General features: G+C 42.6%; 1 protein-coding gene across 4 annotated transcripts in view; it reads left to right on the top strand.

Annotated features, from left to right (window-relative positions):
* The window catches only part of ABAT (4-aminobutyrate aminotransferase), a 56502-nt gene that overhangs the window by 19480 nt on the left and 21825 nt on the right, over window positions 1-15197 (top strand). For all 4 annotated transcript variants that reach the window (XM_082772098.1, XM_082772097.1, XM_082772099.1 and 1 more), the window contains exons 2-5: window positions 868-983; window positions 12972-13069; window positions 14079-14108; window positions 14898-15015. In XM_082772098.1, the coding sequence (XP_082628224.1) occupies window positions 914-983; window positions 12972-13069; window positions 14079-14108; window positions 14898-15015 (316 nt within the window). In that variant the 5' untranslated portion in view covers window positions 868-913. The remainder of the gene's footprint in view (window positions 1-867; window positions 984-12971; window positions 13070-14078; window positions 14109-14897; window positions 15016-15197) is intronic.

Below are 15197 nucleotides of genomic sequence, written 5' to 3' on the forward strand. Positions count from 1 at the left end.
AACCTCTTCTATCTACTTGTGCCTTCCAGACAGGCTTTCTGTGCAGGTAATCCAGAATGAAAAAGGAGTCATATTAGCATCCGTGCTACTGGACTTGACAAAGTCATTCTGATACAGCTGGCTGAGGCAGTCGCCAACTGGCTGAGGCTGAAAGGGAGCTCTGGAGGCCTGCTGCTCTGAGGCCTGCTCACGCAGGGCCACCCAAAGCAGATGGCCAAGGGCAGTGTCCAGCTGAGTTTTGAATACTACCAAGCAGGGAGACTCCACAACCTCTTCTATGGTTTAGGTGGAACTGACTGTATTTCATTTTTCACCCATTGCCTTGCCCTCTCACTGGACAGCACTGGGAGGAGCCTGACTCTCTTTGCGCCCTCCGTCAGGTCCATGCCTTGCCTTCACCAGACTGAACAACCCCGGCTCTCACAGGCTGTCTTTGGAGAGATGAGATTGCTTGGTAGAAACTGTGTTTTCAAATAATTGTTTTTCTTTTATTTTCTAATGTTTCTCATGCTATCTTTTTGGTTTAGATGAAGTTTTTATCATGAACATAGGTTCAGTCTAAGTAACACATTGTCCTGAGAGACTGACAAGAAAAAAAAAAATTAAATGATTAACTTAGTCTAACATGCATGCAGAAAGTCGATGAGCAAGCGAAGAAGGGAAGCTAAATGATGATCTTTTATCTCTTGGCCCCACTGAAGCTGGGAGTTACAAATTTACTCTGGTAGTCATTTGCCTTAACAGGACCTAGTGTCAGACTCAGGTCTCAGTCCTGATACCGAAAGGAGAAATTGAAATGAATGGCACAGTAGCTGCATCCACAGGGACATGAATAAATGTTTTTCTTTTTTTTTTTTTTTCTTCCAGAACATCAGCCTCAAGATAGAGTCTTTTTGAGTAAAGAAAACATAAAATGGCGTCAATGTTGCTTAGTCGACAGCTGAGCTGTTGTCTGCAGCAGAACTCCAGGCTGCTTGTATTTGGTAAGTGGCTTTTGTACTATTTGGTTTGTATTTGGTAGCATTCATGTTATGCTAGTGAAGAAGATTCCAGTTTGAAAGTTGCTGGCGTTTATCTAGTGCTGCATCTTTCAAAACTTGAACGATACTGCGTTCTGCATCTCGGATAGTGATGCAGTTGTAGTACAGAAGTGGCACACAGGGATGCTGTGGGGTTTTTTATGTGATTTTTTTTTTGTTTTGTTGGTTGTTGTTTGTTTTTTAATTTGGCAAATTGAAGGACTCAGCACGTTTACAGTGCAAATTATTAAACGAAACAAAGCTCATCAGCCCTTGGAACTCTGCTCTAACAGGGCTACTTTCTCATGCTACGTGGTGCAGAGGTGAAAAAGTCATCCATCAAAATCACCTTTTGCCATCATAGCGTGCCCCTGCCTGTCTTCTTTGTGGGGAGGTTTTGTGTGACTGACACCAAGAGGTGGCCTTTGCTGGGGGTATTTTTCTGCCTGCACTTAGCTCTAATGTAAAATAAAGGCCTAACCCACAGCTTCAGGCTGTTTTCTCCTAAGTGTATGATGACAAGCTCTTGCTAGACCCCAGCTCCTAGGTTAGCACATGTACATTGAGCCTCCAGTCTCATGAAATACATGCGCAAACTTCAGTCTTATGCTTTAAAAGTGCAAATTTCTTTTGGTCTTTTTGGACAAAGTGTTGAACTTAAGATCTAGCGTCCACTTTATGTGCTGTTACACTGAATACAGTATGGCTCAATGGCTTTTTCTGTGACCAAGTAAATATTAATGTTTCTTTTCTTCTAGGCCTTCTGCTGAGCCAATGTGCTCCTTGTGCCACTGCCGTGCAAACACAGAACCCCTCCATTTGCTTAGAAATTAAAAAAAAAAAAATGATTTCCTTTTAAACAATAAACTTTGCGGAGCAACTGACCTTTGGCTAAAGAACAGAACGTTTGGTCTTGTAGCTATTGGAAAAGTATTAGGTCAGTGTTTCAGGACTGGATGCCCTTTATGTATGGGAGTGATGCACTGATTACCCGAGCTGTGCAAGTGCGGTGATCGTTTGGTCGATAGTGGCCAATGGAAAGTGCTTGCAGCAAGTAGGCCCTCAGCAGCTGCCAGTCCTCTGAGCTCATCTGTTGTCTTGCTATCACTTAACACTCCCTGTCTCTCCCAGCATCTTGCACACTTCCTGATGCTCCCTGCCCAGGAAGACAAATCACTACAGCTGTGCAGTGCACCTGAGGTCCCTGAAGTGCAGGTGGGCTAGCTCTTCTGTTCTCACCATTGCAATGAAGGGCAGCAGTACAAAAGAAATGCAACTCTGGGCCCCATCAGGCCATCCTTTTCGGAAACGTGTAAGTGGAAAGGCTGCTAAAAGCAGGCTTATAGCAAAGGATGGAGGGCCTTGTTGGCAGGTTGCGTAGCTGGCATGCTGCTTTGGGTGCATGTCTCCAGAGATGAAACATGGAGCAAAAGCAGAAGCCCCTACCAGAAGGAAATGTCTTCTGGTAGTTTTTTAGCCTGCTACGTTCCTGGATGACACAATAGGCAGGAGACTGACAGCTGTAGAAAAAATGTGAGCTTCGGGTCATTTTCCTGCTGAGTACCAGCCGAGGCTGCAGCACTGCTGGTCTCTGCTTGTTTTTAGGGAGATGCAGAGGGGGATGTCCAATTTCTGCCTCAGGGTGCTCTCCTCCGACATGTTTTTGAGCATGCAAACTCCGAGCTGTACAGACTGAGAAAGACTCCTCATACGTTACTCCCACAAAATTCCTGCAGTGCCATTTGGTCTGCTGTTTTTTTCAGTGAGATACTGAAATGGCAGGGTTTGCAAAGGGGAGGTGGAGAGAATAGCTTGCCTCTTGGTAGAAGTCTTTCTGTGGGCTGTGATGTTTCAGTTGCGTGTCTGCATTGAGTGCAATAATTCGCGCAGCTTGAATCTATTATAAATTTATTTACAGAAAGAGAGTCTTCCTCCTTGATTATTTCTGATTTTTAAAGCAAATGTGGGTGGTAGCGTTGTGCTGGCCCTGAGCATGAACTATGCTGGTTTCTGACAAAAAAGGGGCATGTGAAAAGGGAAGGATGTTGGCAAGTTTGCATTCACTGTGGCAGAGAATTGTACCCACATTCACTGTTGTAAAACACATGGGAACAAAGGAAACTAAACTCAATATTAATCAAAATATTTCTAGGAATTTTTTCTCTGGTTGTATGTGGGAGATGGTGTTTAATTCTAATCGAGATAGATTTCAAGTCCTCAAATCTTTTAACGAATGTGGGATAAGAGTTAAGCATCTGGGAGGAGAATCTTCTTAACTTGACCATTGCTTGTGGTGTTCTAATTCCTAACACAGTGCTAGTCCATGGCCAGATAACTACAAAACGAAAACTGAAAATTGTTTAAGCTGATTAAAATGCAAAAGCTAAGTGAAATGTATCGATGTAACATACAAGTTAAATCTTCCCCATACATGTAAAGCCTGTAATAATTTGGAGTCCTTATGCTTTCCTGAAAAATAATAATAAGCTGTAATCAGGTATCAATTTGTTGTCTGTATGTATTTCTTGTACTTGATAGTTTGCTATCTAAGGTACGGTTTAATAGAATTTGAGAGGTGGCAGAACATCGGTAGACAGAGTAGCTAGCATAATATATATATATTTTTTTAACAAATAGTCCTGCATAGTGCTCTCAGTACAGTAACATCGAGACAAGCCCAGGAGAGGCAGTTGATGCTGAAGAAATACTGGTGTTTCTCAGTGTACATCATCAGCTGAGCGTTGCAGTCACAGCTGCGTTGCCATCAGCAGTCTCCATGCTGCAGGTTAATTAGGGCTGACAGTCAGAATCACGCACTAGCCTCACTTCGTGCTACCTCTGGTTTGATCGGCTGTGTCTGATGGGAAAACTATTCCATTTCTGTGCTTCAGAGGTGGGCCAAATCATAGTTTGCTGTTAGATGGTAGAGCAGCAGCACAGTTATGAGGACTCTAGAGATCTCGGTTCAGTTTCCTGCTGATTACCCTGAGGGGTTGAATTCTTCTTTGATTCTTGAACTGGAAAGCATGCCAAAAGGCCAGTCTTCTGCCTTAAGGAGGCATCAGTTCCCATTAGTGCTCGCACATGCTCCTCCAGGATGCTGACCTGCTCTTAAAAGCCCCCAGCGGTGCGGCTTCTGCAGCCTCCCCAGGCAATCTGCTCTGTTGCTGAATTGCCCTTATCTTTAGAGCTTTTTTCCTAATGTTTAACCTAAGTTTCAAAAACAGGAAAAGTCAAGTCCTTACTATTTGTCCTATCCTCAGTGGACCTGGAAGCTGGAATGTTTATTATTTCTTAGCAGCAGCCTTCTACATATTTGAAACCTATTACCTCTCCCAAAACCTTGTACTTCTGTCTCAAATGATTTAAATAATATTTCAATCTTAATTCATAGATCCAGTTGTTCTCTTCCAGTTTCTCAGCACTTTTATTGCAGTGCCCTAGGTGAACTAACTCTAGTTGAGGCCATACCTCACATATCTCAGCCTATTTCCTCACTCTCGTCAGAGAATAATACCACCTTATCTCACCGGCATGCTGCAGTGAAGACTGAGAGATGTTCATGTTCATTCTTGACTTGTCCCCATCACAGTTATCTGAGGTTGGAAGACCACGAGAACGGTTTACTCTAATCCTTTTGTCTCCAGTATTAATCCTTGCTATGACTTACTGCTTTTTTTTAATTCTGTTTATACATTAGAAGTTTCCCTAGAAAATCAGGACAAGAAGTGAAGTGGTCTGAGGTCTTGCTCTGCCTAACGCAAACCTTATTAACATCCAGATAATATTTCTCTCTTTCAGTAGAGAGAATAAACTGGATATGTTTGAGGGATATGTGGGAGAAGCAAAGATCATATCCCTTCTCTGGGTGATAGAGGGCACAAACTTGAGGTCACCTTCAGCTGCTGCCCTGAGAACCAGCTGCTGATGACCTGGGGTGCAACCTCTCCTGCTAGCCTGAGGAACCTTTTCTTCCCAGCCTGATCAGATGTTCTGCCGAAAGCTGAGATACATGGCAATGCTCAGGTTAAAAAATGGTGGCTGGACAACTACTGGCCAGGAGGCTGTGCTGCAAGGCCAAGTTTGGGCAGCAGTTCTCAGCTCCTTAAGGCGAAGGAGGACAAGGCCCATGACGTCCCCATCTAATTTCCCATTCCTTCTGTCCCACACGGGGCAGCCATGGTAATGCTGGCTGTTTTCCCTTGTGGCTGTTAATCTCTAGAGGGGTCCTGATGAACTTTCACTTACTGTGGTCTGCCGGGCTGCAAATGAGGCACAATGTTGTGGCTGATTCACATCACAAGTTCTGCAGGAAAACTAGCAGCTTGGTGTTCCCATTAGTGCTGAAGAGTTGATTTGGGATTATGGTGCATTTGGGGGGAGGGAGTTGTTCTTGCGCTTTCTTTTGGGAGCCTCCACTCCTGTTCACCCTCTTTGTTTTCAGATTTTGTCTTGGTCTTTGGAGAATCCTTTTCCCATAAAATCTCCAGTGTGTATGTGGGAGTCCTGAAACCCAGTCAGTCTCATGTGGAGCAGCTTCTGATTTTACAGCATAAGCACTCTGTAAATAGCAGTCTCAGTTTTCATAATATTATGCAACAGCAATGTTCGCTTTCCAAACACCTCTAGTTAGCCTGGGCTTTTGCCATTGCATTTCAAGAGCTGTTAGTAACAGATTATACTTGCAACACCTAAAATAGTATTTGGGGGAAATCACAGTCCTCCTACATTAGGCTGTCAGGGCCTCCATGCTCCAAAAATTCAATCTGGAAGGAGGTTTGGGAGACACCATGGAGTAGAAGTTACAGACACGCATGGGAAATTGCCTTTCTGCACTTGTACAGGGCAGCAGTGTATGGCACATGTAACGTGCCTCCTTTGGGACTGGGGATCTTTCATTCTACACTCTTTCACAGCAAAACGTTTGAATTTGAGAAATGTGTCAGCATTTATTTTTTCTATCTTTTCTTTTTTGCCTTAGGATAGTTCTTCCTCTTAATTACACTGATAAAATTACAGTGCCTCCTCTGGAGTTTCTCTCAGGTAATATCCAGTTGTTGTACGTTCAGGAACTGTATTTATAGAGAGTGGTTTGGTCAAGCGTATCAGAGGTCTAAGTACTTCCTAGGCCTCTGGTAAACCTACCTGTCAGAGATCACTGCTTACACCAGAGACCTGCTAACAGTAGCGCTCTTTGTGACTGCTAACATCACCAAATGTTAGAAGGGTGTAATTATATTAATTATGTTGCTATAGCAATGTGGTTCTTTATTAAAAATTGCTGAGTGAGACACCTGGTGAGTGATGAAGATAGCTTAGAAAACAGGAGTTGAAATACGAGCTTTTCTGTCTGCTGGCAAATGATGACATCCTGTTACATGAAAAGGAAGAATGAGAATTTGCTGATGTTAAACACTCAAGTGTTTAGAAGGATGCTATATGTTGTATAGAGCTTTGAAGAGTCTGCCAGAAGCAAGAAAAGTAGAATTTAATTTGTTGTACCCACCATCTTCAAATGAGAGGGGTCAAAAGTTCTCTGCAAGTCATTTAGCTGATGTGGTCTCTGGTAATTAGGTTCATTAATCATGCATCATTTGTTTTCTGACTTTTGATTTGATGTTAAGAGATACTCTGTTCAGTCTTATTAGCTACATGTAATTTAAAAGCCTTCATAATGCTTTTTTAGGAAGAGTCATAGTATTTGGTCCTGTTCTTATGCTAAGTTAATATACCATGAGAAACTCTTCTTCCATTGCTGTTTGATCACAGACCTCAACAGAAAGTCAGTAGGTTGAGTTGGTCCATTGGCTCAAGAGCATAAATATTGATACATCTAGGAAAAAATAAATAAATAAATAAATAAATAAATAAATATGCTTGGACCTGGTAAGAATCTGTCACTTATATATTCTGGAGATGCAAAGTGGAGCATTCAAAACCAAGACCTGAATTCATCAGTCCCAAAATGGAGTAGCTTCATTTGCAGAGTTTCTGTTGCAGAGTAACTTGACATTAAAAAGTCAAACAGGAGTAATTCGATCCAAGCTGTAACATACATTCAGTGCCTTTGAGAGAGAGAAATTCCAGCTGAGCAGACATGGTACAGTTAACTAGGGATGCATTGCAGTGAGTGGTCTGATTTACTTGATCTACTGATTTACTTGCAAGGCTCGCAGAGTACTTGAGCTCCATTCGTTGGACAGGGCATTACTGACTTGTGCAGTTTTTGGAGTTTATTCTGCAATTACTTGTGCACTTCAGTCTTCTCTACCTGCTAAGCTGAGTTGTGTTACATCAGGACACCTGGTTTCCCAGGAACGCTACCTTACATAGTTCTGCTTTTGTTATAACGATAGATGTGCTTGTGCACCATGGTGTTGGTCATGCACTCAGATATGATGTGTGTCTCTCTGTGCCCATGAAACATGCTGTGTGTTGGTTATGCACACAATTGCTGCTTATTGTGGCAGATTGGGCCATCTGCCATACGTGTGATCACAACTTTTTTTTTCCTTCAAATGAAAAATCCTATTTCAGGTGTAGGATTGGGTCCAGGCCCACCAGTTAACATGCTGTTAGTGAGCAGTACTTCTGGGTGCAGGTAGGCCTAGAGAGCCTGTTCACAGCAATCCCTTCCTTCCCAATGTGTTGGCAGGATGAGGTAACACAAGCCATTTTCATTTTCTTCATGGCAGGCTGTTCCTTCAGATTCAAACCATAGCATTAGCCTGAGCTAGGAGGTGGAATGACCCTTTGAGAAGCACAAGGACCAGTAAATTGGTAAAGCTGTCCTTATACCGGTGTTCATAAAATGATACACACCGTGGGCTCTTGAAAGCAAATGTATAAATCAAATTTGTATCAGTGAATCAGCTGAAAGATCACTTGTGTTGCTCCTTTTTTAGGTGACTCTGGTTCACTGACATCCTGAAAGTAACTGAGGTTTGGCTAAGCTGCTCCTGAAAGCTGTTTAAAACAAAGTAATCTGTCTCATAAATTGACCAACGCCACTAATATAATAAAAATGATCTTTAAAGCAACTCTTCTTCGGGAAGACTGGCATGCTTTAGTTTCACTTGAGCAACCTTTGCTGTGTATAAAACCCGTCTGTTGACAGGTACAAGCTGTGCCAGTGTGAATTGATGCAGCACCACACAGCAAAGCTCTGCTCATTTTTAATCGCTCATGTGTGCCTTTAGCACATATCTAGTTCAAATATCAGTGTAGACGAGGCTGTTGCATAAAGAGCAGCAAAAAGATGATGCTACTAGCTTCTGTGGTCTTTGCTGCTCTACTGAGCATTTCTGGGAGGCTGGTTGCCCTCTCCCCAAAGTAGTCTTTATTTAAAAATCACAGAAATACAGTGTGCTAAATGTTTCCCCTAACAGGAAGATTGCACGTGCACGTTACTGATAGACTTGTTTACAGGCTGTGAGTCTTGGAAGGGTTTCCTAATGCCCACTCGCTTTGTTACGCTGAGATAGGTGTTAGTGCCCAGGGAATGTGGCCTGATTTCCAGAGATGGGCAGCTGATGCTCCAACTGGGAGGAACGTTGGCGATGGTGGAAGAAGAGGAAAGTGCATGTGGGTCCTAGTTCACCTGTCTTGGATGCGCAGCTTTGTCAAACTTGTCAAAAGTGTACTTGCCATATGTTTTCAGGAGAGAGGAAGTTGGAGAAAAGTTCTTGTTGGAGAAAGTTCTGGAGAAGAACACAACATTTGCTGTTTGCAGAACAAGTCAAAAAGGTTCCTCCCAGTAAGGCTCATACGTGCTGCGTGTTTTGGCTTTTCAAAACTCCCTGCTGAGGCTGTCACTGCAGAGAACAGGGTCTAGAGCTCTCCAGCAGAAACACACTGAATTACATGTTCCTATTAGCTCCTTTTCAGCAGAGGAATGAACTGACCTGCAGTGGAGCATGACTATAATATAAGCAAGTCTTTTCTTTTAAATGACTCAGAAAACAGTTTGGGGCCACAGAATTCGTAATAATGAAATAACAATAAAGACTTTGGCTTATTAAAACAACTAAAAGAAGTTCACTTTTTCCCTTACATCTGGAGGAAAACTCATTTTACAAGTATGTTTAAGTCAAACTTTCAAAAATAGTGGTAAAGCTTTAAACCTGACAAAATGTAAAAGCTAAAATGAAGTTCCCTGCATCTGTTATGGGAAATGGCAGCTTGGGCTATGACTAGTTAGAAAGAGGGTTCAAGGCGTGTGTTCCTTTTGCTTTGTACACACCCTGCAACCATAGTTCAAAAGCATCAAGTGCGAGATAAGTGAACGTGCTTCCACACCTTTAACAAAAAATACCAGCAAAGTAATACCAGAGTACAATAAAACATTTGTGTCTTACTGTAAAGCTATTTCCCTCTCACCCCTGTTCTATTTGGCATGTTACTGGGCAACATTATAAACCTTAGTAAATCTTTGTTGTGCAGGTATTTCAGAGTACTTGGAGCAGAAAATACCTGCACAGAACACCAACAGAAGGGTTATTGGTGGTACTTCTTGAAAGCTCATTAGATTTTTATTTATTTATTACTTTATAAGGTTTACAAACTAAATGCTGTTTTTCTGTTATTTATTGAAGCAGATTAACCTACCATAAAATAATTACATTTAAAGACCTGAAATAGTCCAATTTTTTTTTTCATGCTTATATTTCTAAATGCATCAGATCCAGTTTTTTTTTCCATATCTTTTATGCTACTGCTGACTTCCAAAACGCCCTGGGTTTTCTGTGCCTCTCTTGGTGCTCTCCCCTGTACCACACAGCAGCACACGGAGCCTGGTAAGGGAGAGAAGAGAACAGAGGGCAGGGAAGTGAATCTCCTGCCCTCCGTCTGCACCATACGACACAGGGATGCCCAGAAAAGTTGTGGGCCCAGCCCCACTCTGCAGAAAAGAAGGTTAAAAGGAAAGGAGGGGGATATTGCAGTGCCCTGTGACATGCAGGGGGACAGTAAATTCTTCCATAGGAGGGAGAGAGCTGAGCTTGTTGAGGGGAGGGATGGAGATGAAGAGCACTGGGGCTTGGGTGATGCAGAAAAAATTGAAATGTTCCTGCTGGCTTGCTGTGATCTCCCATCCGGGAAGGAGCTGGGGGCATGGAGGGGTTGGTGGGGTCTCTTTCTTCCCCTTGTAGACTTCGTAAGCTGCCTACTGGATCCGCAGCTTAATCGGCTCTGTATTATGTAGCTTCTGCTGATCTTTTATCTGCAGTAGCTTTTTTTCTGGTGGAACAGTTGCCATGCAGTCTGCAATTTACATGAATGCTAAACAGAATGACACAAAAATGAAGTGGTGTGTTGCTGTAACAAAACCTATTAATAGCTTCGCGGAGAGGCAGTGACGCATCTCAGATATAACACTTGGAATTAAAGCTGGGGAGAAGATTTCTCTTTGCAGACCAAGTTTTCCCAAAATGAGCAGTGAGTTTAAGTGCTCAGCTAGAGATCCTTCCAACGGGCTGTGATTTTGCAGATAAACTTTCTCAAAATCAGCCTTGCTTGGCACATCTCTCTATCGTAGCCCCCTGGGCTCATCTGCTCCCCCTGCCCCAGCAGGGCCACCCCGAGCAGGGGGCCCAGGCCCGTGTCCAGGCAGCTTTGGGAGAACTCCAAGGAGGAGACTCCACAGCCTCTGTGGGCAACCTGGGCCAGGGCTCCAGCACCCACAGAGCACAGAAGTGCCTCCTGGTGCTCAGAGGGAGCCTCCTGTGCTCTGGTTTGTGCCCACTGCCTCTTGTGCCCATCTCAGCCTGGACTTACCAAATCCAAAGACAACGTCTCTAATCACAATTACAAACCTTGGCCAAACAGCGATGTTCAAAGCAGTGCTGAGCACTCTCAAAGTATAGCCTCTCTTTCTTTGATAAATACTTATTTGACAACCGTCATTTGAAAACAAGAACGCTTCTGGTGATTTTCTTAAATGAAGTTGTGGCTGTGAGGGGCGGTTGTGGATGTCCCACTGCCCTTTGCTTGCATGGACACGGCCTGCCTCACCTGGTGCCTGCCTTTCAGGGGTGATGGTGACATGGGGTGTGTTGTACCAGCACTGCGCTGCCAGAGGTGCTTCTGTCACCTTACTTCAGCCACCCGCCACCCCTCTGACCTGCAACTCGGCCTTCCTCTGAGAGAAAGGGAGCTGAGGATCTTCACGTGAGGTTTTGCAAATTGCACCATCTTAAAATGCCCATCGCAGCCCAAAACAGGTGATGCGCTTATCTTTCAAGTGTTAATCTGCTGCAGGAGCGATGCCCCTAAGTTGAGTTTATTAAGACCAATTTGTCATTGATACCGTGCTGTGCGAGGCCTTGCAGGTGCTTGATGATAAAAGTCACAGGACTGTCAGACGGTTAGTTCAGTCCAGCACTTAGTCACAGTGTGCAGAGCTAGCTCATAGTCTCTTGCTGGGCGCCTCAGTAAAGCCATCAAGTCTGTACTTCCTCTGTTGCAAACGTGCAATTATCCCCTAAACCCCTGAATGGAACATACACATACTCCAAATGGATGCTTAGCATTACTGAAATGGTGCTTCCTGACACTTCCCCATCACATCAGCCTGGTGGCGTGGGTAGGCCGTGTCCCCAGCTTCCCTTTTGCATGGCAGTAAGCAAAGCATGTTCTGTTCTGTTCTGTTCTGCTCTGCTTGTCCAAAGCACGTCCTTCACTTCCCTTCTTTCTGCCGCTCAGGCGTGTAGGGAGCCCAGGGCTGGGAGGGACCAGATGCACTCAGCAGGGTCTCACTGTCACTCCGGCCTCCAGCACTGGGTTGGTGCTGGTTTGTGGGGACTGCTGTGTGCACATGCTAGCACTGCTAACCAGGTACTGGGATATAGGCCTGTCTCTTTATTTTGTACATCCAGCACTCCTCTGAGCTAACAGGCTATTTGTGCCCTATCTGTTTCTAATCGATGTAGACTGCTCCTTTCTGGCCTTCTCACACACCCCAATTTGGGTGGAGAGAACAAGCCTGGAGAACCGAAAGGTGCTGCCATGACTTTGTGGCTGGGCACTGACACTTGCCGGGGTCAGGGGTTAGAGCTTTGTACATGTAGATTTCAGATGACAAGGTTGAGAGAGCTGCTTTTCCAGCTCTGCTGGCTGAACCCCACCGATATCGTGTAACATTTCTGCGTTATTCGAAAGGCTGTATCCTGAAGTGTTGGTAAAGATGACTTGTAAAGCTGCTTTCTCTCTTACGAGCTATGCCCAAACACTGCATTGTGGTACAGTTGCTTCAGAAATGGGAACCGAGCATGTTACTGATGAAGTTCAAGAGGTTTTGCCTTTTAGCTTTGTTATGGATATAAAGTTTATTGTGATATCCCCATTACATACATGGATAAAGAACAGCAACCAAGGCATAGGACAGAGCAAAAGTTGTGTTGCTATTTTTGACCCGGGTTTCAGAGCTGCAGTGCAAGATGCTGGATTCACATGAGATTTTCAGTTTATTTTAAACATACCTATTTTCCTTTCTGAGGCACTAATATTTTCCAAGCAGTGTTCTTGGAGCTATTGCAGAACATTGCAGTGCTGTTTACCAGTGGACTCAATGAAGCTTTTTGGTTGTTACTGGTGGTGAGCCTTCGCTGCGTAGGAATGGGGCATTCCCAGCAAAGGCTTGCTCAAGGTGTATCAGCAGACTTACCAGTGGAGATGGAAACAGATGTGCTCTTAGTCCTCGTGTCTTTTACAGTAGGATTTGCCTGTTTTTCTAGGCTTGTGTTGTCGTTTCACTTCTTTTTTTTTTAAAGCTACCTCACTGGTATTAGTTTTATTTCACACTTGTCAAAGATGAGGTATTTGGTTCACTTCAGACAGCACAACGTAATTGGTCTCATCTGTCAAGTGTTCTCAGTCAGATAAGGTATGGATATTTATTCTGAAGGAGAACACAAAAAATATGGTCTGTACTCAGGTTTTCATTATTTCCTACAGGACACAGATACATCAGTCAAGCTGCAGCTAAAATTGATGTGGATTTTGATTATGATGGACCTCTAATGAAGACAGAAGTTCCTGGACCACGATCTAGAGTAAGTTCTCAAAGTATAATGGCTTGTATATTTTTTCTTTAGCTGTGTTTAACTTCCTAGAGAACAAATTTAATTCCAAACTTTAAATCCAATATGAATAAATATCATTTTACAACAGTCTATGCCCACTTTTATCAAGATGCTGAGAGTGAAAAGCTAGGAAGGGGGGAAGCCTGTCTTGCTCCTCTCTCAAAGAGACATCTAAATTTCACCTGAATTTCAACTGCCAACTTCCTATTCGAAGTTACTGAGAACAAAAGAGCATCAAGTTGCTGAAACTTCTCATCTGCCTGGTGCAGAGACGTGGCTACTTGTCCTCCTGCTGAAAAAGAGCAACCTAGTTGACTTTATGATGTAAAATAATGCTTTGGTTTTGAAATGAATCAAAAGTTTCAGTTTGCTGGACAATTTTACTCTGACAGAGTCAGTGTTTATACGGAAGCTGTTCAGTTAGCACAGGAAAGCTAACAAGCTTTAGAGCTAAAGCACTTAAAATGCTTTCAGTGTCAAAATAATTGCTCTTCAGTAATTTCCATATTGCCTCCTTTGCAAGCTCTCTGCAAAACACAGGAATTTGGATGGAACACAAATACAATTGGCATAGCTAGTCTTGATGTTAAGAAACTGATTTTATAATTTTTTAAAGCTGTATTTCTAGAACCAGTGTGCCAGCATCACGTCTGCATATGTTTTGTACATATGCCATTTGTCTCTTTTCTTCTCAGTTTGGTTGATCAGTATAGGACAGGCAGCTTTTCCTTTCTGAAGATTTATAATTGAACAGTGTGTGCAGCTCATGCAGCTCAACATGCCACTGTAACAATTTAAGTGTCATGTGTGCAAGATATGCTATGAAAATTCATGTGGCAAGTGCAGTTGCCTGGGAAGCATCTAAGATGGCAAGTTTTGCACACAATTTTTGTGGTCATGTAAAAGAAACATGTTTTTCTTCAGTGTTTGGTAATTACATACCTGGGGCTGATTTTTTATTTTTATATTTTATCTGCAGGAATTAATGAAACAGCTGAATGGAATTCAGGTAATTTGTCAAATTTTCTGAGTTTGGGCAGGTATCCATCCGGTGATTTCAGAACTTGCTTTAAAATCCTGTTTTGTATGTTTAATTCAATTCAAAAAAATAAGGTGGAGGACTGAGATTGGGTTTGAATGCTTAGATGTGGTGTATGTGTGCATTTGAATAAAATCTAGTCTATTTTGAATACAGCAGAATGGTTTTGCTAGAATCAGTGATTTATCTGTAATTACTTAAACAGTTTATGTGCTTTTTGAGTTGTTATGTAGTAGCTAGTGAGAACACAAGTATATTTGGTCTTAAAAGTATGCCAACCTAAGTGCATATTGCCTTCCCAAGACAAGCAGTTCCTCAAAGTGCGTGCTTGCCCTTAACTTCCTTCACAAACTACTGAAAATAAGATTTCATAACAAAAAAAGGCTGTCAGCCTGTATTTTTATATAACTGCAAGCATCATGTGGAGGTTCACGGGATAAAGAAGACTAAGTTATATTCTCAGATCTGAAACTACCTAGTTATTGAGGATTGGCAGAATTACTTTGTTCACTCCGAGTTGTTCAGTCATTATATATTATTTAGCTGATAGATGTTAGAAATGTGCATTTTTCTGCCTCCTTTTTTTCATTAGAACAGATGATTCTTAACAGTCTCTATAAAAATAGCTGTACAGTTAATTCTATGGAATGGATATAATGTGTCTTTACATTTTATCACTAGATATTTTTATCAAATTTTGCTGTTGCTTCCTCCACACTGCTGCTACTTAAAGCTTTCATTGTTTGTTTTTTCTTTAAGAATGCAGAAGCTGTACACTTTTTTTGCAATTATGAAGAGAGCCGAGGGAACTACCTAGTAGATGTAGATGGCAATCGCATGCTGGATCTCTACTCTCAGATTTCATCCATCCCAATAGGTAGGAAACAGCTATACCAATGCTTTGCTTTGTCCTCAAGCCATTGTTTTCTTCTCTCAGCCACTACCAAAGAACTTGGTTGATGAACAACAAAACACAAAGCTGACGTAATTTATGTCTTGTTGTAATCAGTACAACACTGCTATGTAATATGCAGTGGTGCTTTTTAGTAGCTGGGGAGA

This window comes from Aythya marila, assembly GCF_965140915.1.
Source record: "Aythya marila genome assembly, chromosome: 15".
NCBI classification, from domain to species: Eukaryota; Metazoa; Chordata; class Aves; order Anseriformes; family Anatidae; genus Aythya; species Aythya marila.